The following is a 24,643-nucleotide window of genomic DNA, read 5'->3' on the forward strand; positions in this document are numbered from 1 at the left end:
GATATATAGTTTGGTGGAGCTGGCGTGGTGCATCAGTAGGTGGTGATTAACGCCCTTTCTACAAAAGTTTCTACGAGTAGTAGTACTAGATGAATGTATTAGGAGGGTCATGGTACCCCCTGATCATGTCTCTTCTAAACCGTGTACTGTATTAGGGGCAGTCTCCAATATCATTTCGACGGCGGCACAAAAGAGTTCATAGATGGCAGGAAATCAACCTGACGCGCAGAGGTTATCGTACAAAAACAAATGACGCCCCAGAACCAGCCCATTGCAACTCCCCCCCCCCGCGCGGGCGTAACCATCAAGGACTAATTAACAACAAACACGTGCACAAGCTGGAAATCATCATTATTCTAGACGGCGCATCTCCTGCGAGCGACTATGGCACCAACCATGTTAACATTAAACATACCATTACACAAGCGGGTCAGTCAGGTCATATCATATCACATATATAATCATATCGGAACCCAATAACTGGGATCAGTGCTACATCTGCGCCACCGGAATAATCGTCGAACTGCGGCGATGCACGATCGCCGCCTTGGCCGGGTACTCCAGGTCGAATGGGTCGCTACGCGTGCTGACCCGCGCGCCCGGGTCATAGTAGCCCTCGCCGCCCCCAGCGTCCGAGAGCTCGTTGACGGTGAACGGGTAGCTGAGTCGGTTGACAAGGCTGCTTCCGGAGCTGCTGCGGCCGTTGGGGAGGATGAGCGTACTGCCTAGACTGACGCTGCCGTTGCTGTAGATCGAGCCCCCCCAGGCGATAGACACGGGGCGTTGCCGTTGGGACATCTGTGACTGGCGCAGGTTTGTCGTTATGGTGGTGGATGGTGATGCGATCCCAGGACTGGAACTGGGGTCAGCGAAGGGGTTGCGCATCGTGTGGTCGCTTTGGTTAGTTGATCCACGGGATGAAGTGGATTTGTATGTGCGTTCGGTGAGATCGAGGAATGGATTGGTATTTGCAGCACGAGGGATGGCGGATGAGCGGGGATCGTGGTAGGTATATTCTGGTTTGGACACGGGGACGGTGGCCATGTGAATGGGAAGGGAGCAGACAGATGAGGCGGCGTCGGAAAGGAAGGACCGTCGGGATTGGTAACCCGAACGAGCAGCACCGCCGGGGAGAATCAAAGTCGGAATCTTTTCCGCTGTTGCTGGAAAGTTTTCTTCGCCTGTGCTGGGGCTTGTAGAGCCTCGGGCGCTGCGTCGCTTGGAGCGCATGAAGTAATAGCCTACGGCTAAGGCGAGCGCAACAAAGGCAACTCCGCCTATAGCACTGGCGAGGATGATACGCAAGGATGCGTTGGAGCTAGAGCTGTGGGATTGATCTATGGGATTTGGCGCAGAAGTCTGATCGCCTGGGATCGCTTCCGTCGCCGTTGGTATGGCCGTCGATGTCGTCCTGATTGCGAGAGACGGCTGAGTCGCTGATGTGACGAGACCCGCTGCACCAAACAAATATTCGGAGTCCTCTGTCGATGATGGCTGTACGGCTTGACTAGAGCTGAGCGTCGGGGTTTGGTTGTCAGTCTGCGAGGACAGTGGGATGTGTTCATGATGGACACTGTAGAGGAATGAGGTGGTAGAGGCGCTAAGAGTATCTGCTGTCGTGGTAGTTATAATGGTGGTGGGAAGTGTATCCGTAGCAATGACGGCTGGGGCCTGCGACAGCCACGTTGCTGCGGTGTGTGCAGAAGGTTCAATCGGAGATGGCAACAACGCGTTGGATGTGACCAAGTCCTTTGCCGGTGCGGTCTCACTAGCACCCAGCGACGTAGCGTCCGTGTCGGGGACGACAATGCGGGTTACTGCTGTCGGCCATGACACGCTGGTTATAGCTGGAGGAGCCACCGAGGGCACGGCGATCCTGGACTCCCGAGGAAACTTTGTACACTTGGATCCCTGAAGAAGTAGAGAAGCAGTAGGCATGGACATATCGCCAAGCCCGCAGGCCGAAAGGCGCGAAAACAGATTGGCTGGATCCAAGGTGGACGACGGAAGAATATAGACTGCATGAACGACCAGGGATGATTGCGAGAAAGAGAGACTTCCTGGATTTGAGGCCGCAGGCGCGTAAAGAGTGGGAGCGCTGAGAGCACGATGGTAGCTGAAACGACCGACTAGAAACGAATGGAGGGAGCGACGGAAAGCAGAAATGACAGCAGATCAGAGCATAGTTACTAGATGCTTCTCATTGTTCTTCTCTACCGGAATGAATCAGGCAGGCCATGACAGCAAACGTCAGAGGCAACGGCCCGGGCTGGACGGTATTGTTTCAGGATGCGGATGGTGAAGCAGAGGGCCAAAAAACCGTGAGATGCGATTACACGTGAAGAAGCGTAGAAATTGATGTATCCAAGATGCTAAGGAACACAGCCTCGAAGAGGGCGAGAAAAGCTGACACGAGAAGTGGATGAGAGGAAAGAAAAAGAAAAACACGAGCGGCTGGTCATCTTGGGGGATATGCGATTGCAGGCAAGCTAATCTACCGGTTGTGTGTCTGGGGCCAGGCGGCTGTGTGTATGTGTGTATGTGTGTATGTGTGTATGTATGTGTGGGTGGGTGGGTGCGTAGAATTGGACGCTGATATGGGGAAGCAGGGGATGAAAAGCTGGATGAAACAGCAGAGCCACCGAAGAAGATCCAATCCTGAAAGCAGAGACAGCTCTAACGAGATGGTCAGTTGCGTGCATGAGAAGATGTGAGAGGACATGAGAGGGGTTCAGGCCCTTTGGCCCCCTCGCGTTGGGAGGTGTATTGGGGGAGGGGAATTGAGTATCTTTTTAACTTGAAAGATGATTGGAGGAAAGAGTACTCATGATGAGTGACTTTGACATTGCCTTCACACGTATCGGATCAGCACCCAAAGTTTAAGCAAGAGCGTTGGATTGGAGGGCGCTTGGATTTTTGGGGAGAAGGACATATAGATAGAGAGAGAGACAGACAGACAGATAGACCGATGTATGAAGATGAAGAAGGAGGAGTGGAGCCATCAGACCACCTGATTTACCCATTATGATTGGGCGTGAAACCTGATGCCACTAGTCCTTATCTAGACTAGAGGCAAAATCAGGTGCATGCTGAGTCACATCAACTAAGCCATTCTTGGGTAAAGCCCCATTCTCGGTTGCCTGAGGTTTTGACTTTCCCCTCAATTAGTCTATTGTGGTTCAAACAATCGGAGAGAGAGAGGGGGAAGGAAGAAAGAAAGAAATGGAATCAATAGGATGTAAACAACAATCTGTGTCTTTGGCTGGCTTACTCTTTCTGCCACCCTCTGCAATCTTTGCAATCCCTATGATCTATGATTCATACAAGCGCATTGTCCAAGCGTTGTAATGGCTATTAGCCGGGATACATCCGGGATGAAAAGGCAAGTTCCGTGTTTTTGATGTCATTGCAACAGTGGTTCCTCGCCCGCACCCAGGGCAGGGCGAGTGACATTCCCAGGGATCAGCCCAAACTCGCTCAATAATGAGACTAATGAGCAGTCATTAATTTCTCTTCCGTCCTCCACCGCCTCCCCTGCCCATCTGGAAAAGAAGCACTGTCGAAGGATGATTGCCAAATGAGCTTGTCGATTCCCCTTGGACTTGTCCGCCACTCCAGATTTCCCCGCATTACACAGAAGATGAAATGTGCAGGTGCGTGATTGTGTCAATCCTGTCATTCTCGTTCTTTCCATAGAGAACTACTACGAGTATAGACAGTAGACCAGATGGTGAGAGACAGAGACCACGCGATAGATGGGATGGTGATAGGATCAGGAGATCCATCCCCTCGAGGCGATAGTAGCATTCGGAGTGCATGACAAGGGGACGACGGACTTTTCAGTAGCGACGAATGGTTGGATGCTTGGAGTAAAATCCGCTGTTGATCCTTTCTGCCTTTTGCTGCCTCTTCACGGACGCATTACTTCTCCTGTTACTACTACTACTGCTGCTGCTGCTGCTGCTGCTACTTTGGACTTGTAAATACTTACAGGCTTCTTCTAACTTCATTCTTAATCATCCCAGCTTTCCACCACTCCTTTGCCATCGCTGGTTGGCGCTAGAACCCACTTCACATTTTACCCACTTCCTTTCCCCTTCTTACTATTTATCTTCCGCCTCTGTCCGCCCCCCTCCTTTCAATCCATATGAGTTACTGACTGACTGACTGATTGATTGATTGATTGATTGATTGCTCCGCCTCCGTTCTTCTAGTGCTGGGCAGACTCGAACTCCTTTACCCCCTCATCCCATCCCCTTACTTTCGACCGTCGAAGAGAGCTCTTCGGGTGGCGTCCACACGAGCCCGGTACCTTACAGATCCAGATCCAGATCCTACTACTCTCTTCTACACTTGCACGTCTCTCCCCTGTGTAATCGATCGACTTCTCCGGCATCATGTTCGGGTGGTCTGGTTCGCTGGGTAAGGCTGCCCGTCTCCCACTACCTATTCTTTAGACATTCCTTTCATTCCATCATTGCTCTCCTACATCTCCCACTGTTTCTATCTTGATTGCACCCCCCCCCTCCCCCACTCCCAAATGCAGGTTTCTGCAATTACGGCATGGACTTTGCGACAAAGTGGCGGCTCTGCTGGCCTCGTGTTCAATTGAGTTCAGAAGAGCCGCCCTGGTTCGGTCGCGCAGTGGTCTTTGGGGTCAATTCTGCCTCGCGCCAATGGCTTCGAATCCTTGAAAGCCCCGTCGGTCGGCTCTTTGCCCGATTTGAGCCCCGACCGACCGAGCTGCACACCACCTGTTGCATCTTCCCATTGCTGACATGATGCGATGCAGGCCTCCCTGTGAGCGCAGAACCCGAGAAAGAGCGCTGTCCGCCTTCTGCCCCCACACAACTCGACTTCCCTGTCTACCACGTCCCCGAACTCAAGGATGATGGGTCCGAAACTCCCTTGGCCAAACTCGGCGAAGTGCTCGCCTCCATCCGACGGCCGCAAGACATCAACCCGCACAAATTCGAGGCGTTGAATCTGAGGCTAGAATCAGATGTCCCCGCCGCTCGCATAATCCGTCAATCGGGCCCCAGAACCGCCCCGCCGCTGCCGTGGGAAAATACGTCGGCTAGATCCTCCCCAGTGGACGAAGATGGCACGCCTATCTTGATGGACAACGAAAACCCATACCCTTCAAGAGACCGGTTTGAATTGCTACAAAGTGAACTGCTGCTCGACAACGATGACGCTTTCCGAGAAGTGGCCAGGCTGCCACCCCGTGAAGGACGGGATCGAGTCCGCGTTACGCAGACAAGAAAATTTTGGACGGGATTAGAGCGCATGGCTCAATATTGGGATACCAGCCTGGACGATTATTTCGAGCGTCCGGCTTCTCCGCCGCCTTCGCAGGACGACGAAGTCATGCAGACGGACGAGGAAACACGGGTGCCCGAGACCCCCAATATCCCAGAGATTCGCATGGACGTGGACGATGTCATCCCGGAACAAGCGTCAGCAAACAGCCAGTCGGGATCTGGGGAGGAGAAACCCAAGATTGTGACTCGGTACAAGGGTCGCCGTATCGGAGCTGGGAGTGAGATGCCAGAAGATGCGCGCGACGAGACAATTCGAGCCTTGACGGAGATGGCTGCCTGGCCCTTCGGATGCCAGGCCGCACTGCCCATTGCTCCGCCCAAGCTGGCCGCCAAGACGGTTCTATTCCCAGTTCGACAGACTTTTGTGGCCGCCCGATCCCCAAAGGACCGGCAGCTGGCCCGAAGCGGTGTCATGGAAGGGCCCGTCTTCGTGGCTCAGTGTCGACCAGAAACCTCCTTTCGAGGACCGGAAGACACCCCCGGCGAAAGCGTCGGTGATGTGTGTGATCTGCTTCGTGAAGTGGGTGCCATGCTCCTGACTGCACAGGAACGAGCCCGACAGGGAGCCACAGAAGTCAGACCAGGCGAGGGTCAGTGGTGGACGACAGTGCCGCGGTGGGGCGGTGCGCCCAACCACGCTGTTGGCGATAGCTACGCAGAGGGTGAAGATGGTCCGTCGTCCGTGGAGTTAGGAAACGCTCGCAAACGCCATCAAATCGAGCATCCGTTTCTCGCGTTGCGTCGGCCGAGCCTGATCCGTAAACTGAGCAACAATTCAAAATGGAAGATTGTCGAGCCTGGTCCCAGCCTCTGGGACAGGCGGATGAGGTACATCCAAATTGGGAAACCCATCGAGAGTCCGTTCGACGATGTAAGTACCTGATACCCCGCTCGGACGAGACCAGGCGACTAAACAGGCAATGCAGATCTACATGCTATCATCCATCAACCACCACCTTGCTATTCTGCACTTGCGTGTACACCGGCGATACCTTGAGTTGATCACCCATGGTCGCAGCGACTTCCCTCCGGTATCCGACGGCGATCAGCCATGGCAGGTCCTCCAGTTACGACGAACCAAATGGTATGATCTTTTCAATGCCGAAGATCGACTTGAAGTGTTCAAGGGCATTTGGGGTATCTTCCATTACCTTTTACGACAACAGCCTTTGCCTTTCCACCATCTTAACTGATTTCTGTTTCTTGTGTGTATTTGTTTGTTGATATCCAGCTTCAGCATTTCCTGCCTTCGAGTTCATATCCATGCCCGGTCAAATTGACTAAGGACATTATGATAGCGTTCATATCTGGACTAATGTCCGATCATCACTCTTCTTGCATCGTCAACAGATGGCAAGACTATAGATACCGATAGAAAGCATTCGATTTGTCCCTTTTGAGACCGATTCCTGCTCCATGATGAACAATCTCCTGCTAAACGTCCCCTCCCCCCAGCTCTCGTACGTGTTGTGGTCCGTGATCCAGGACGAATGCTATAGACTCCGGTTACACCTGATTGGGAGACTCCTACGTTAAGAGGTAACCAACACAGCATAAGATGGACAATGCCCACCAACAACCCGCTCCACATGAGAAAGCTCGGGTTACACCACTCTCTTCCCACCCCTGTACCACCACCATCATCCACCACCGCCATTCACCACCAGCATTATGTTCAAGGTCCTGTAGACGACTTCAAAATGATGTTTTTCAAGGAACATCCCCCTCACTCATCACAATTGCCTCATGCATTGCCCACGTTACCCATGTTTCTGATCAGTACCGGTAGATCACCGATAACACCCCGACGCCTGCGTACTTCTCCAGCCTTTCCTGATCTATATCCATCCACCCTTCAAATCAAATCATGTCGGCACCCGAATCTGACTCATGCCAATATCCTGCATTAGTATAATGACGAGATTGTTCAAATTCCACCCTCTCATCCTGCGAGCAGGGAAGGATAACAGACCTAGGAGAAGGAGGGAGGGCGGTGAGCCATGCAACCCACCAACTCACTCCCCCCTCCCCGCCGTATCCTATCCGAGGGGGAGTCTACCGGGTGCCACTGCTTATTCCTTGTATCCGGGGTTTCGGGGGTGATCCATGCTGAGTCTCTTTTGCTTTTTGCTTTTTTGATATGTAAGTTGTTCCACATCGGGGACTAAGGTACGGAGTACCCTTGTCCTATTTTCTTTTTGTGTATGTGTGTGTGTGTGTGTGTGTTTGAAGGGCTTTGTTATACCGACAGTTGAGTGCACCTACTTCATACCCTTTTGGGAAAGAGATATCTTGGTCGGAAGAGGAGGGGATATCGGGTCTTTTTGATTGTTACGTTCTGTGTATATGTGTTGCTTTCTGATACTTTTATGGTTGGACAGGTTTGCGGGATGGGGTGCTTTTTGTTTTTGCTGTGTTATGATGGTGGATGGGTATGGGGCCTTATGGGGGAGAAAATCGATTGCTTCTATGATATTATAGGATGTACCTATGGTAGTTGTTCGGGGCGGTGGAAGACGTGGGGGCTGATTGAGGTTGAAGAGATCGTTCCCATACTAATGCCGACAGGGAAGGGGGTACAAGGGGCCCCGGCCGTCATAATCCATAGGCAAAATCGCTACCTACGTGCCGCATCAATGCCGACGTCGGTTCTCGAAGGGTGGTTGAATTTATTGGACGATGGACTGAGACATGATTGATTGTCGGATTTGACTCGACCAATCTAGTCTACTGTATATCATGCATGTTGCGCCGCCCACCCCTTCTCCAACTGGACTTGACAAAATAGCCATTTTACCCGCTTGATGGACCCTGCACTAACCAGTAACGTGTATACAAGACACCCCGTCTATCTAATTCTCCCTCCCTCCCTCTCTCCCTTGATGCAAAGTATAGGGGCAAAGAACATTCACGATCATCAGATCAGAGATCAGCCGAGATGCAGACAGAAACAGAAGACTCACGGCCCCAGTCGATAATCGAATCGGTACATGGTGATTGGTTCATCGGAGGTCGAATTGTCGTTTGTTCTCTGGGGTAGGAACCCCCGGCCACTTCTGGTGCCTTCAGTATCTAGAGTCTTGAGATCCAGCCGGGCCCTCGGGTATCTGTGCCTAAAGACTATCGGCAAGTAGGTAGGTCATTCCTAGGACAAGTCGGGCGAATCGGACGTCTGGATGGTTGAGATGACTTGCGTTGCGTTTGCTTGCTTCCCTAGTGAGTGCGTTGGGGAAGAGAGGGGGGGGGGGGGGGGATGGGGAAGGCTGTTGTTTGATGTTTGCTTCCGCTGGGAACATCAGGTGATGGCCAATTGCATTGGACGGGGTAGATCGGGGGTGGTGGTGATTTGTGGGATAGCGAGATGTGGATGTAGGTAGACCTCCACTAGCGCATTGGCTGGGTCGGCTATTGACGCTGGGGCGGAATAATAATAGAAGAGATCAGTCAACTGGAAGGGAATGCAGGTAGGTAACATTTGATGTGAAGACTGACGGGTCGATGGGTATTGTCGAAAGTTTAAGGGATTGACATGGGACATAGCGATCGAGGTATAAACGTGGATCATATGGCTTGAGTTGGTGAGCTGAGTACGGAGTAGTCTGCACTCCAGAGCCGATGCTGCAAGGCTCTCACTGGACAATGCAGTGAACCCCACTGTCTGGTTTCTGCAGTAGTGGGTGTAGTTAGCATGTAAGTGCGTGCTAGGTGATGGCTTGAGCGTGACCCTGATCCAAGGGGTCAGTAGTCTCTTGCAGTACTGGTGTCCACGATCTTATCATCAGATTGTGTAGATCATCGGCTAGCCTGTGATCGCAATTTGTTCATCGATCCTCGAGTGAATGGTTTATCGAGACGTATTCGTCTGAGCGAGCGCTAGGCAACGAAAGGCGACTGAGATTGAAGAGAGTGTCTCGGTGCAACGAGCTCGTCGCGTGGATCATATGGTGTGTATCCCTCCATCACCATCTTCTAGCTGCCAGAGAATTGAATTGGACTCATCATCGTTCGTCTTATGATCTGAAGTCGGAATCGAATCACTTCGCCGACTCAGCGGTCCCGAAGGCAGGTCTAATTTGATCACGATCGCACACGGTCAGTATACCACTGGAGCAGTTGCCAAGACGAATGTGAAGGGCAACGTCGAACAGACTGTTCCTTGCTACCATCCAGTGCAGCGTTAATAGGAATGAGTGAGTGGCTGAAGTTGTAGAGGGGGACAGCACCCAGGTATACGGGGTCGTGGCTGAAGCTGGTGCCTGGAGAAGCATCATTTCAACACATGGCTGCTGATCAGGGGAAGCGGGAAGTCGTATTCCTACAGCAAAGTACTTTTGCTCCCGGAGCTATGACGCTATAGCAGAATGGCCCGTGAGACTTCCTGAGACAGTAAATGCTAATCCTGGTTGGCTCATTGATAATCTGACTCCGTATAAAAGTGCATGCCTCTGTGCAACCATAACCACCACCATTAACGACAATGGGTGACATTTCCTTGGGCGAGGGTCTTGAAGAATGCCAGTATTGTTACTATTGTAGCTATCTTAGTTACGCAGCCATTGATTTTTCGGCGTGTTCTCCGGAAGACGCTGAGTAAGCAGTGGACGGCTTCCACTGCGTACTATATTTTCCGGGGTATGGCTTGCAGAAACAGTACTGTACATGAGAAAGTGACCTCTTACTCTACTCCAGCATTGCCTCATTCGAAACATCACTGAACGATCTAATGCAGTCACTTCGCTGGCTCGTACTCGAGCCAATCAGTGTGTATTTTTCGCTTCCTCTGAAACAATGCTCAGAACACACTAACTTTAAATAGTGGCTGATCATTGTTACATAACGGTGAGGTGAAGAAGCGATCATGCATATACGTCAGAATGGGCTGCTGCTTCATCCATACATACCAGGCATACAGCACATACAGTAGGGACTGGGACAGGACAAGTAGGTACGATCGCTTCCACCTGTCTTCGTCCTTGCGGGGCTGTCGGTGATGTTCGGGGGAATCTGAGAAGGGAGGCTGCGGAGGGGTTCCAGACTGATGAAAATGTGATGCATCAAGTGGCGTCCATGGAAGTGACGCCCGCACCTCGGGCTTGCTTACCTTCGGTGGATTCCTCTCGTGTGCGTCCCTCCAATTCGATTGACACCGGTGGTAATTCAGGGATCGCATCCACTGAGACCAAGAGCAGGAGAGGTGATGAGTGGCATCACGAGGGTCGTCAGTTCGAGGTACAGTGCTCCATACAGGTCTACGAAGGGGGCTAATTCCCGGGTCTTGATGAACATCTCTTCATCTCATCTCCCCCGCACCCTACTGCTGCTGCTGCCGCTGCCGCTGCTGCCATACTCTCTCGTCCGTGGGACCATGCAAAACAGCGCTTCCCGATCCCGTCAGCGCGGCCCGTCCGGCAGCAAGATGGCGGTTCGTATTCTGATTATAAGTGGTATTCAACCCATTGGCCTAGGCATCCTACTATTGACATATAGATTATTATGGCTATAAATATGTCTGTGCTCGAGTCGAAGTTAATAGATGAGTCTTGTGAGGTGGTAAGTATGCAGTAACCGTGCACACACACATCCTGATAGAAAATCTACACATCGCAACTTCCTGGCTCTCTGTCTTTCTTAGTCACCAGCGTCGCCCAAACCGGTTAGCATCGCCTGCACTCGGCTTCTCTCCACCAATAATTCAAGTGTCCTTCCTTACCTGCAGAATCGATCTTCATCCTCCAGTGTACAGTTTTCGTGAGAAGTGTTACATCTATCACCTCTGGTATGGATCTACCACTTTCTCCCCCCACCTTCTGTCTTTAACTATCTCTCTCTTTCCACCGTATAAGACAATTGTTTCAGTTTCAGATGAATATCAATTCTCGAGAGCGGACTTTTCTCCATCTTATAAGCTTTGCCCTTGTTTTTAACGTTGGGCTAACATGTGTGATGCCATCTCATGGTCTCTGATGTTTCAGCTGCACAAAACTCGTATTACCAGCAACCATCTCCAATTGCATGAAGATGAGCACACTGCACATGCAAGCAGCGAGATTGGGAGATCGGTTCCTGGATTACACACTGCGTCAAATCCGCTCCGCCACAACCCCAGAGTAATCAAGCGATCGGAGCGGCGTTCCCTGAGACCCCCGATCGCAGCTCGATCCAGGGGACCGAAACCCTGGGGCTGGAAGGAATGGAGCTGGTGTCTGGCATGAGAGGAGTCGAGTGCAGGAACTCCTCCGGCGGCGCACTCCCCCCCTTCCCTTATCGTACAGGTCATCATGCACAATCTGCAAAGAGCAGTTCGCCACTCGACTGCCCCCCCCCACAGCTCAGAACTTATTACTCGTCATTGCCACGTTGTTCTGGACGCAGTGGAATATATTATTGATGCGTGCGAAGGTGATTGTCCTAGAGAAAGTGCCGTAAGACGGCGTGCCCCTTCGGCTCCGGAAGCCAGGCTGCCTCCCCGCCCTCAACCGCTTGGAAGGTTTCGGATGGACACAGTGATGCTGTGATGATGAGATTGATACGATACGCCGTCGGCCCTAAAGGAGTTGGATAACTGAACGCGCCGTTCACTGGGAATAGCATTAATAACGAGGCTTTAGCTCGCCTTGAGCCGGCCTGATCGACAGCAGATCGATTGTGATTTCGCGTATGTCTCCACAACATGTAACGACTCAACTCAATCCTTGCGCCGTTGAACACTGGATACAGCAACTTTGTCCGGGGCGAATGCTCCAATCTACTGCAAGGTCATTTTTGTTGTCTGGGAACCTGCCGAAGGCGAGCAATAGATTCTATCCATAACTAGTATTGTAGGAGGTAAGAACAGATATACAGACACATTACGAAATAGTGACGATGTAGGTGACTTGCAACTATGTGCCCGCTCCAAAAGCATAAGTAGATCACAACGTATTGCCAATCATGGGTTCAAGGACCCCAGCCTCACTTTGCAGCGATCCTACCGCCCAGTAGAAATATGATCCGCCTCCGAACCAACCTCCCGGAGTCACCAGAAGCGGGCTGTCCCGCTGTCACTTCTCTCAAAGAGGTAGAGCAGACCTCACAGCGCTTATATTAGGGTGATATCACATTTGAACGGAGGAAAACCCGAAGTGTCCATTGGGCGCAGACACAGACCCTCGGGTGAGCAGACTACCTACCCTCTGACCCCGAGCCTCCCTCTCTCTCTTCCCCTTCAGGGAGTACCTCATGACCTCTATCGCCCCCCCTCGGTAGTGGTGAGAACAGGTACCATGCACCTCCCTGAGGTAAGTAGGGGGGAAAATAAGAGCAGAAAGTTGATTGATGGACAAATCCCCAAGCCGTGGTTGGTCATGGTAGAAACGGCATTGATCAGCACTTGCTTCAGCCTATTGCTATTACGTCTGACTCGGTTTCGGAATGGAGCCCGGACCTCGTGATGACCTCGCCTCCATTCCACTCTCGATTTGTTGGAAGCCTCTCCCAGTGCTCTAGCAGCAGTCACTCTCTAGTGACCGGTATGTCGCCGACCCGCGCACAGAGCCTTGTTGAGAGGGGGGTGGGTGGATATGAGCACGACGGGAATCAGTCGGAGTTCGGCTACTTGATTATAATATCTTGTTGACACGGGGCTTTTTGACCTTTTTCAGGACTGGATGTTACTAGCGATCGCGATTCGTGTTGTGTTTAAACTACTACCAAGCTCGTTGGCTGCCGTTATATAGTGCGCTGTTTACAGCGCTGTGGTGCTGATGCCGAAATCGAGTTATCCTTATCAGATGGATACAGTGCAGTGACAAATCATTGAAAACCAACCGTATGCTGGTCTGCTGGTATCTGGCTGGCAGGGCTCAGACAGCATGAACGCGTGATTACGCCCAGTTGCGGAGGAGAACACAACAAGTGAGCTAGTAGGTACTGTGCACTCCAATCATCCGATGGAGTTATATTTTGGTAGGACCAGAACGATGCCGATACCTCCGAATTCCCATGTTGGACCAGCTTTCAAAATCCATAGCAAACTAAGCGGCCAGGAACTCAGGTAACCCCAGAGGTTCTCCTTTGATTATCTTTCGAATTTCTTTTCTTGTTTCGAGTGTCTCGCTGACAAAAGGTGCACCCAAGCTGATGATTTAGTCTAGGCGTGTAACGTTCGATGGAGAACCAGCGGACCAAATGACTCAACTCAGTACTGACAATCGCTCTGTACCGAACAGGGCTATCCCTTGCTTCTGTTTGTTTTTGTTTCTGTTCTTGATTTTTTTTCTTTTTTTTTTTTTTTTTTTCCTCTTGGCGCTTGATCATACTACCCAAGTAGCCCGACCCTACCTTGCCTGTCGCACGGAGTACAGTATGCACATCATCCGCCACTAATCTTGCCGGGCGCGGCCCAGCCTTGCAGGATCTTTGTTCAATCCGAGCCAGTGAATCGACAGATCGAGAGGCATTTGTACATTTCGCCTCCCTCACTTGGCGTCACTTCTCTGTTTTTGCTTGTTGTCGATATGAGAGATCGGAGGGAAACAAGCAGTTTTCTCCATATTTGTTGAGAAAGCGAAAAAGGTTTGTTCGTTCTTCACCCCGCGAGGGACCGAGGATCGAACAAACATGCCGCCAGCCGATGGCGGGTTCCAGGAGACGGGATCGTGGGAAGCTACTAAAATTTGCGGATCGCCTTATGCGGGAAGGGGGAAACCAAGAGAAAAAGAGACAGAGAGAGAGGGCTTGATAGGCGACAATGGCAGACCTCTCTCTGTTTTGGAGTTTTCTTAGCTCTGAGACTCTCAACGAATAAACCTGGAGGATCATAACAATGTCTGCCAGTTATGTTGTTCGAACCTGTGATTGCTGCATTGTGTTGCCCGCCCCAGCTTGGTTGGAGCGACCGTGGGCCCTGATCGATCGTGATCCTCTTCACCGGTCACAGCCATCAAACTGCCCGGTTTCAAAACTGTCCCAGCCAACGACATTGAACTAGCCACCCGGTCATATCCAGGGGATTTGAGTTGAGTTGACAGTTTGTGATTTATGAATAACCCCACTGAGGAATCAGGATGAGTTGGGCGGGTTGCACCAGCCCCAGGACTTCAATTACCTACGGTTACTGCTATGTATGTACCGTTTTTTTCTTTTTAAAAAATCATCAGCAGCATCCATAGAACACCAGCCTCCGGTTTTTACTGTACTATATACACCTAGATAGTTCGACTCGGCAAGCATAATTATCGTGATGGCCCGTCATGTTCTGCTCCCCAAATCTTCCCGTGCTCGCATCATTCAACGGGTTTGCTTCCCTCCTTAAGAAGCGTCGTCTCACGATCTGAGGCTCAACCTGAGGGAATTTCCGTACGGTGGGTGTATTGTGTATCTCCCTGCACCAAGCGAGTCACCAGTGGCGAAACGGAGTCTCTCCATGGACGCCAATCTGTACCCCATACTGAAGGTCTTGACTATTGGGCTCGGACAACACCCGAGTACTACTCACTACAACATACCTATTATGGTGCATGATACCAGTGATACCGATAGTCTTTGCGGGTGACCGGTATTGATGATCGCGCCCGAGTCTACCACGGTAGAATCCACGGGATTGTTCCTGGTCTGGCACGAACGCGGAGAGGTCGACCCAGTGAATAATGCTATTCTATTTTGTCTTCCTAAATTGTGGGGTCGCGGTTTTTAGAGAATCGGGAGTAGCGCGTTGGTCGGTAGTTGCTGCTCACGACTAGTCTACTGGCGAGCAGCACTTAGCCAGACAAGTGACAGTCGCCGGTCTGAAACATCTGCATGTCAATGACCGACAGGGCCCGTCCTGGGACGATTAGATCAGCCAGACGGTCTGGTCGGGCAGAACACGGATTGTGGCGTGACCTTCAGCAGCAAGTCATTATCTTATAGCATCTGCGGTGGATGTTTGCATACGGCTAGACTATTTACTGCGCTGAGGGTTCTGTAGCTTAGTTTCCAGATGATCAGGTTCTAGGTTGAGAGGGGCGATGGCAAGCGACTGTCTACCACATGTTGGTCGCTTCTCCGTCTTTTCGAGGGCGTTCCGCCGCCCATGATACCTGAAACCATAGATACTCCGTATAGTGTCGGTGAACCAAGTACTGACTCGACCCTTGATTCCAGTGACCTCCAGAAGTGACACCCGAAAATCAGCACACTTGATGCTCACCGTCTTCTGCTTCTGCGTGGGGCAACTCGGTAGTTCAGGAATCTTTCTAAATTTATTTTCCCCTTTTCTTGACTTTTCCGGGTCGCATCATGCATACCTCACACTTGCTGCCTTCGATGCTCGCTTGTCGCAGTAGCTGATCCCCGGTGGCTGCACCTCCTTTTCTTCGTGTCAGGCATCAATGGGTTGTGGCCAGGGGTGGAGGGAGGAACATCCGGAAACCAAAAAGCCGTCCAGATCCGAGCACACTCTGGCAGATGTGTTGAGGATAGGGTATGTCATCCCTTGTTGATAGTCAAAGGGATTAAGTTCGATCACAAGAGGAGGTAGATACTCGCAGATGGGCATCAACAGACCAGAAGAATGGATCTGTGCTTTGATGCCTTGAGCATGTAAATGCATCTCCCGTGCTACTGCTTTAGATAGAGCTAGTCCACCCAGCCAATTGCCTTCACCATTGGAATTGGATGTTTATCCATTCTCGGTTCGTGGCTCAAGGGGATTGAATCATTCTTCTCCTGGACAATTGACTTTGCGGTCCCCCCAGATCATTGATTGTTGGTATTCTTAAATGCCCATCGACATCACTCTCTCATTCCCCTTGCCCCCCTCTCCCTCCATCCCTCCTCTGTTACCGATTTCCCTCTTCCCCTCCACCCCTTCCTCATGTTCTCTGACCGGCATCATTCTCATTCACAATTTGCATAGTCATCACTCCCGGGGGTCCTTTTGGGCACCGACCGCTCCCTGACCAAGCTACCGATCATATCCCGAGGAAAAACCGCCCATGATCGGACCCGAAGATCAAGGGCTATCCAATTCAACTGTATCTGTCACTGGTAGGGTGATTGACGTTGGGTCAATTTGGGTGACACTCTAATCCTTGTTTTGTCTTGTTTTGTATTATCAGTTTATTTTTCTTTCTGTGTCAAGCAGAAATTCTCCAGTCAACCCATGTGGCACTGTGATTGCGGGCCCTTCCTTCCATCCCCTCTCTCTTCCTTTCCGTTTCTTTCTTCTCAAGTGATCAAGAACTTGATAGGCCTCTAAGTTTTTTTTGGGGGGAGAGGGGGGGGGGGGGGGGGGGGAGGAAGGGCTGCAGACTCGCGTAAGTGGGCTTTCTTCTCTTCTTTATTTTGCGATTTCCATTTTAGTTAGTCCTAGCTCCAATCTGCGGCTCCACTTGCTGCTGCTGCTGCGCTCTCTTACTCACCCTTTACTCTTCCTTTTCCCTCTCTCCCACACGCGCCGCCCTTGGCCTTTTTTTCTCTTATTGACTGATTTTCTTGGGTCGTCTATGATTTTATCAATGCGTTGTTTTTCCTAGCTTCGAGGGGGAACAATATTAGTTGGTACGGAGGGGCCAAAGAAGAATAATATTTTTCCGAAGAAGAAAAGGAAAAAGTAGAGGAAAAGACAGGCCAGAAGAGGAATATCGAGAAAAGCGATCTGTCAATTCTGGTGGCTTGTCTTGATTCATGCAAACCAGGATCTTGGTTTGGGGTTACAAGACCCATTTTACGACAAGCATGAAAGATTAAGACTAAGCAGGAGAAAAAGAAGCAGCAGCAGCAGCAGCAGGGACAGAGAAAGGATTAGTTGAAGACACTGGGGAAGGGGTCCAGAAGCGTTGCGCGACAGAAGTAGATTGACTGCTGGGCGATTGTGATCACTGTTCTTGTTCTTTGCTGTAAGGATCGCAGGGCCAGCCAGAGGTTATCCATATTGACGACCTACTCTCCACTATTAGCATTGCTGTTACAGGCCCAATCCCTCTGTCCTTCTCGATCTCCGCCATCCAAAAATAAAGAGGTAGAGACGGAGAAGGAAGAGTAAGAGGGAAAGAAAGAGAGAGAGAGAGAAAGGAAAAAAAAAAGAGGGGCAGCGCAGAGGCACTCAGGTTCACTTAATCATCACCACTTCTCGGCCAGGAGGGAGGAATATCAGCAGCTTTGTTGGCATTTGCTCCCGCCTGCCTGTCTGCCTTTTGCGCCGTTTGTCTGATACTTCAGGTTCCTGGGTCATCGCGCTCATCCGTTCCTCCTCGTTCGCGTCTGCGTCTGCGCCTGCGTTGTTCTCTCTTCCTCTTCCTAGGTCCCCTCCGTCCCCCTCCCCTCCTCCCCTCTTCAGGTTCCTCTCTACCCCCTCCCCCTTCCATAACTCATACACTAATCCAGTCATCGCCATTCTTCGATTCACTCTCTTCTTCGTCCTCTTTTTTTTTTTTTTATTCCCGCCCTCGATCCCGCCTTTTACCCCATCAGATCAATCCGCTCTTGCCGAGTACTGACTCTATCTTGCCTTTCGTCCAGTCACCAGGCGGGAAGTGCTTCAACTTTGCCAATTCCAGTTTAATTCCGTCGAGGATCCATCAACTTTCCCACTTCATCTCCCCCCCCCCAATAACGCCCGCCCCGTTTTTCCTTCCTCTGGAACCTGTTGTCGAAATTCTCTTTTCCTTCTTCTTCTCTTCTTCTTAAGGAAAAAGAAGCCCACACAACCTGAATCCTCCGACCGTCGACCACCGTTCGATCTACCTTACCTTACCTACGATATCCACCTCCCCCCGGGCGACCCGACAGCTTGGCTTAGCTACCTGCCTAAATATCTCCCGCTGGATCGAAACCTGCCAGACTTCCTTTCCGTCGTCGTCGTATTAATTTTTATTTTATTTTCGATTATCATTTAATTTGACCCCGACTGACTGAGGACCTGAGCTGCAAAGTTGGAAAGCGATAATCGCGTACGTTACACTCAACCACTTACCTTCCTTCTGGCTTTGCTTTTTCCTCGTTTTTCTTTTCCTTTTTCTTTTGTTTCTTTTCTTTCTTTTCCTCTCGTCCTCTCGTCCTTTCCCTTCTGTTTTTGCTGTCTCGCGTTTCAGTCCTGAAAGCCCTTTAGCTGCCACCCGATGGTCTTGACATGCACGAAGCCTGACACCAAACACCTCTAGGTATGGTCCTTCTGACAGCCGGGACATTGTATCCAAGACTTTTTTTGTTCCCAAGTGTCTACCAAGCGCTAATACTAGGCGGACTTTGACGCCCCCTCTAAGCTCAGAGCTCGGTCTCTGTCAATCTCACCCAGCTAGGCTATCGGCCTATTTCGACTGCCACTAGTAGTAGCCTTCCCCCCTCCGAGACTTTACCTACAGTGACCGTACATACATACATATATACATACATCCATCCCACACAGACTACAACAAACCAGGGTCGGTGTGTCCACTCCCATCATTGATTGATTTGCCTTAGCCTCTCTACTTACGCGGATCGTCTGCAAATGTTTCCCCCTCCTTCCACACCCACCTCCCCCCTCCCCTGTTATACATGCTACTATCAGTCCTACTCTTGCTCTTTTGTGCATGCAACTTGAGTTATACCGATCTCGACGTTTATCTGCTTTTGCCGACCGATGTCAAAGATTATTATCTCAATTCCGACTTGCCCCCCTAGCCCTGTGTCTGTGTTTATGTGCTGCCAGCCGTCGCTTTAATCCCTCACTGTCCCTGCATTTTGTTTGCGAACCCTGCACGGTCACATTGCTCCTTTGTTGCTTGATTACTCGGTCGCCCGTCCAACTTTCGTTGTTCATCCAGGTAAAGCTGACTGACTATTGACAGGCTACTGACTCGCGCCAGACGAGACCACCACTTGCTGATCGTCTCTTGGCCCCCTCTTTCGTCTCTACTACCGTGCAAGTTCGCGGCGCATAGTCTTGCCTCGGTCCGCTTTCGAGCAATAAAGAGGATTCTTACAGCTCCGAAGGCAGCCCCCGAGCAGATCAGCCTGCAACAAAGGATTCGCAGTCGGTATCCGGACGCCCCCGTTCGCTCGGTGAGGTGCGAGTGGCTCCAGGGACTGCCCAACCTCTCCAGATACCGCATCTTTCCGGCCGCACTTCAACAGCTCTCATGCTCGCTTGCATCGTAACCATGTCCTCCTGATCGCATGATCCACCATTGAGTTGATTATCCGTTGTTGATTTGCCATAACCAGAAGCTCCGGGCTTTGCCCGCAAGTATCTGTTCAACAGAAGATCAAACGCACGCAGGCCGTATCAACTGGTTGTCGCCATCTGCAACTGCTCGCTTCGATGCATCGCATACCGCTTCCCGAAGGATCGCATGGCCTGCCCAGCACGTCCGGCGTGTTCGAGCAGCCATGGCGTCCTCCATTCACGCACTCCTTCGAGACTCACCCTGCGGACCAGCGGCGAACATCTAGCGCACCGCAGCCCCCTCTTCCCTCGCACGCGTATTCTGCCATGTCAAGCCGAGAACTGCCACAGCTTCCTCCAGATGGGCCATATGCCCGGCAAAGTAGTCTACCTGGACCACCAACCCATGCGTCGCCAGAAACGCATCCGCCTCCGCTGCCACCTCACCCGAATTTCCGCCCCCCGATAAACGGCACGCCTCACGAGCCGACCCCCCATTCGGCACCCTCAGAGTATCGGCCTGCAGTGGCACGAATGTCTTACCCCCCACCTGAGACACCCAGCACTATCGGAGATCCTCCCCCGCCGCCTCCGCAAACACTACCCCCCGCCCAGTACACTCCGCCGGTGCCGCATCTTTCTCACACTCCTACGCCTTATGATTCCGGCTACTATCCGAATCAAGCATTCGGAATTCGCCATCGCAAGGCAGCCCGTGCTCAACAGGTAATTCCATGCCTCCCCTAACCCCCAGACAGTGGCCGCTCGAGGATTGTATCGACTGACTTGCGTAATGTCGCTGTCCTTCAAGGCATGTGATCAATGCCGAGCAAGAAAGGCAAAGTGCGATGAAGGCCGTCCCGCTTGTAGTCACTGCAAAGAAAATAACTTGATATGTGTTTATAAAGAAGTGCCCCCCCACAAGTTTGTTACCCCCCTCTCGGTGCCTCTCGGTCACCCTGGTCTCGGTGAGTCGCCTGCTGACAGCATCCCAAGACAAGAAAAAGCGACCCAACAAATATTGGACCGTATGCGAGAGTTTGAGGATGCAGTTACAGAATATTTGAGACGGGTGCAGGGGCTTCAGGTAGAGCAGGGAGCTCAGCTTACTCAACTTTTGGCAGAAGCCAGGATTCCTGAAACCAAGAGTATACAGGCTGCTGAAACCCAGAAACAGCCACTCAACCGCTTGTCAAAACCCGAGATTGAGAATCTCCTCCAGAAGACCGAGACCAAGGACGAGGATATATCCAACCTAGTGAGCCGAGAACACGAAAAAGCCGCCGAAGGAGAACCACAGCTGCTAGTGACAGCGGAAGATGGTGATCTCTCGATTCCAGTTGAACATACAACCGCGGCTCACAAACTGCTCATGTGGCCATCGATCAAGAGTCTTCTCTACCCGCGAGAGTACGATGAGGACTATGTGATGAGGCTCGAGGAGGAACGCGGCCTGATTCTTGTTTACGGCCGAGGCGAAGGCCATCTCAGCAGCGAGACCATGACCACGTCGTCTTCGGCCAATGGGGACTCTAACCAGGATAGTACTTATACGTTTGATGCACCTGCTGGTGGACCCTGGGGCCCTGGAACGCTTCCAAATGGTACACTGCACAAACCCAGGGCAGATACTCTGGACGAGAATGGATTCTTTATTACAGATCCCGATACCGTCCGCCGCTTTCATCAGAGCTACATGGACCACATACACAAACTCCATCCGTTCCTCAATCAGAACGAACTGCAAGACCAGTTGAAGGAGTTCATGGAAAAGTACTGTCCTTCGCCAAGCTCCACTGCATCGTCCGTGCTCAATGGCAACGGTCATGGTGTGGGCGACTTCCCGCGAACCGCAAAACGAAAGCGGTCCTGTGAAACTCTTCAGGGCGCGGGCTGCGATGTTCAATCTCCCAACTCCATTAAGCCTGAGCGTCTAGGCTTCCGTCGCATCGAGAAGTCTTTCAAGAACGCGATTATCCTATTAGTCCTTGCGCTCGGTAGCATCTGTGAAACCAAGCCTCCTGTTCCTGGACCGGTCACTGATATCCCTTTGGACTTCAAGATGATGGCTATCCCTGGACCTTCCTCCCGCAACATGCTTTCACGGGCGGATTCAATCTCCGCCATGCCATCGCAAGACATTTCCTATGGTCAGGCAGATGGACAATCGTTTTCCTCGACGGATAGCCGCAAGTCATCATCGGACCGGCCACCCGCTCGTCGCAGGCTACGGAACCTGGACGTCATTCCTGGTTTGGCATTCTATGCGTACGCGACACAAATTCTGGGAAGCTTGCAAGGCGGGAATGGCCTCGATCAGGTACAGGCAGCCTTACTTGCCGGATTGTATGCCGGACAGCTGGCGCATCCTTTCCAGAGTCACGGATGGATTTTTCAAGCAGCAAGAGCTTGTCAGGTGCTTGTGCGACCGTGCGTCCAAACCATCTCATCCTAGGTGTATAAATGAAGAAGACTGACGTTAGCCAATCAGGAAACGATACGAACAATATGTTGATGGTCCTCTTAAAGACTCTATTGATTTTGCGTATTGGACTTGTCTGCAACTGGAAAGGTACAGTCTAATTCCTGATCATCTCAACTGATCCTTCACAAGGCTAATCATGCCTTCGTTCAGTGATATTCTCGCGGAGCTCGATCTTCCGGCCAGCGGCATATCTCGCTCGGAAGGACGGATATCCTTACCTAAGGGAAAATACACCCTCTCTCTACCGAACGAAATTTCTGCTCCAAGTACTATGATGATGTTCTTCTACTCCGCGCAGATACATCTCAGGAAAGTTCTCAACCGCGTCCATACAGATCTGTACAAAGTTGAAAGTGAGTCCACGGTTGGCGTGAGGCTTCGATCAATCTCGGCTAACAAACCCTCAGGAAAGGGCGAGTCGCGTTGGTCTTCCCATGTGCAAGAGATCCTTAGCATGAACTTGGAGCTATGGAGAAGTAGCTTGCCTGAGGTCATGCGTTGGAAAGATACGGATCCCCCATCCAAGGACATCAACGTGGCACGCATGCGTGCCAAATACTACGGTGCGCGTTATATCATCCATCGGCCACTTCTATTCCATGCTCTCCATTTTGCCAACGACACCGGCCGGTCGGCGTCGGTTGACTCTCCGACTGGATCCGCAATATCTGGTTCGAAGTCGCAACAAGTCTCCCCATCTCTGACGCATAGCCAGCGCGCCACTGGCATGGCACGCCTCGCTAGTGATGTCGGCACAGTTGGGCGGAGCGCACCAACTCCCACTCCGGGGGGTGGGTCTTGGGCGTCATACGCATATCGCGATCTCTCGCCTAAGATACGGAGGGCGTGCAAGTTGTGCATCGACTCGGCCATGTTGAGCACCGAGGCCTTTGACGGAATTGTAGGTCGTCCTGTTGTGACCAACATCTTCGGCACGGCTCATGCGTACGTTGCTACTCTCTCGATTTCTGCTGCGATGAATCTTTCGTACCAACTGACCGTCTTGTCTCATAGCCAATTTGGAAACATGCTGGTGCTGTCAGCTACGTATATGTCGAGTTTATCTGAGCTGGTGGATCGAAATGATCTTGAGCGGCTTATGAAGCGAACTATTAACTTCCTTCTCCAAAGTCGCGAAATTTCGCCTAGCTTGCGAGCGGATGCGAAGATTCTGAGCGAGATATACGAGAAAATCTTCGGAGAGTCGATCGACACCTTCATTCAATGCAGCTGATCGTACCTGCTGTTGCTCTATATTCAATTGCGTCCTTGGTTCCTGGCGGCGGGATCCTACACAGCGTTCTCTACCATGCCATAGCCCAATCTAGAACTATTGAGAGTGATCGATAGCGCGATACTCCTGTTTTTGGCTTCCTTCTGACCCTTCCTCTCCATCTCTCTTTAAACATTTTCTCTGCATCGGCTTTTTTTTTTTTTTTTTTTTTCCCTGATCATTGTTCTGGGACATGTTGGCGATACACGGGATTGTGCACGGCGGCTCTCTGCTTTTCTCACTATGGGTGTTGATTATACTTTCGTTTGCTTCATTTGCTCGATGTGTGCTTCATCTGTCGCCTTCGATCGGGACAGGGCGGGACAGGGCGGGACAGCGATCTGCCATGCCCATTGTTATGTGTTAGCCCCCTTTGTTCTTGGTGTTTGGCCTGGGGCTTGGTTGGGTACCCTGCTTTTGGGAGTTGATGTGACGTCGACCGTGCCTAGCGCATCATCGGCCGGATCGTGAAATGGGAGGTATATTTGCTTGCATTTTCAGCGCATTTAGGGGGAAGACCACGTATATTACCGATTTTGTTTCTCATTTGCACTGCGGGTTTTCTGGAGTTCGTGGACGGCCATATAATGCATGTTGATACCTTGACTGAAGGTGGTTTTGTTATGGATGATGCTAGGTAGCCTCATCTTGGTGGGCAGGGAGGGACTTGATGGCGTGCGTCTGCAGAGAGATACTTGATTCTTACCTACATACGGTGAGAGCAGCCGGAGTTATTCCTTATTCCTGTAGATAAGATGGCTTGCATATGCAAAATGCTCAACTGCAGCATGATATGTGTTCTTTTGCCTTCTCTCCCCCCAAATCCAGGATAGATGATGAGGGAGGAGAAAGACTACCCATGAAGAAGAGGTGACAGCCAGTAAGTACCAAGTAAGTACTGAAGGGAAGGAACTGGAAGTCCAGCCAGCCTCTTTTTCTTGCGCACGTGCGACGGTCGGCCCAGCCTCACCGCGATTTTCTCTCTCGACTTTCTTACTCACTCTCTCTTCAACTAGACGAGACAGACAACTCATTCTGGGTGGGTTCAATCATCATCATTAACTATCGCCTTCTGCACTCCTTTCTCAGCTTCCACCTGATTTCATCTCATCGCATCGCATCGCATCGCATCGTGCCCACCCGCATTCTGACACAGCAGCGTCCTCCGTACCCCACATTCTTCTTCATTGTTGTTAACTGTCTTCTGCCTCCTGCTGCCATCATCCTCATCCTCATCCTCATCTCCATCTCGAACTCTAGCTCCATCCTTGCCCAGCCCGCTTAGACCGGTTAGTGGCCAAAGGTTCCAGCTTCCAGCTCTCTTTTCTCTCTCTGTGACTCTGTCAGCCCGCGTGGTTCTTGTCTCCACTTCCCTTCCGGTTTCCAACCACAAAAGATCCACGGTTCACATTGTTTACTTTTCCTGTCTGTTCCACTCCCACACTCACTCACGC

The 24,643-nt window shown here is 51.4% G+C and overlaps 4 protein-coding genes across 4 annotated transcripts; 3 read left to right on the top strand and 1 right to left on the bottom strand.

The window, feature by feature from the left end:
• Positions 1–4,315: 4,315 nt before the first annotated feature.
• On the top strand, positions 4,316–6,729 carry BO97DRAFT_441108 (uncharacterized protein). The gene is made up of 3 exons (XM_025698137.1): positions 4,316–4,705; positions 4,793–6,195; positions 6,251–6,729. Exons 1-3 carry the CDS (start codon positions 4,564–4,566, stop codon positions 6,515–6,517), a joined length of 1,812 nt encoding a protein of 603 aa, XP_025554218.1. The 5' UTR covers positions 4,316–4,563; the 3' UTR covers positions 6,518–6,729.
• Positions 6,730–13,096: 6,367 nt separating this feature from the next.
• BO97DRAFT_237988 (uncharacterized protein) lies at positions 13,097–13,739 on the top strand. Its single transcript, XM_025690759.1, has 2 exons — positions 13,097–13,356; positions 13,457–13,739. The coding sequence occupies exons 1-2, from the start codon at positions 13,253–13,255 to the stop codon at positions 13,686–13,688; spliced, it is 336 nt and encodes a 111-aa protein (XP_025554219.1). The 5' UTR covers positions 13,097–13,252; the 3' UTR covers positions 13,689–13,739.
• A 4,992-nt stretch (positions 13,740–18,731) lies between these two features.
• BO97DRAFT_238048 (uncharacterized protein) lies at positions 18,732–19,498 on the bottom strand. Its single transcript, XM_025690761.1, has one exon. It carries the CDS (start codon positions 19,376–19,378, stop codon positions 18,992–18,994), a length of 387 nt encoding a protein of 128 aa, XP_025554220.1. The 5' UTR covers positions 19,379–19,498; the 3' UTR covers positions 18,732–18,991.
• Positions 19,484–23,291, top strand: clcA (putative C6 finger domain protein). The gene is made up of 7 exons (XM_025690760.1): positions 19,484–20,157; positions 20,243–20,355; positions 20,428–21,861; positions 21,923–22,003; positions 22,067–22,269; positions 22,324–22,861; positions 22,931–23,291. The coding sequence occupies exons 1-7, from the start codon at positions 19,588–19,590 to the stop codon at positions 23,148–23,150; spliced, it is 3,159 nt and encodes a 1,052-aa protein (XP_025554221.1). The 5' UTR covers positions 19,484–19,587; the 3' UTR covers positions 23,151–23,291.
• The last annotated feature ends 1,352 nt before the right edge of the window (positions 23,292–24,643 follow it).

This window comes from Aspergillus homomorphus, assembly GCF_003184865.1.
Source record: "Aspergillus homomorphus CBS 101889 unplaced genomic scaffold BO97scaffold_6, whole genome shotgun sequence".
Taxonomy (NCBI): domain Eukaryota; kingdom Fungi; phylum Ascomycota; class Eurotiomycetes; order Eurotiales; family Aspergillaceae; genus Aspergillus; species Aspergillus homomorphus.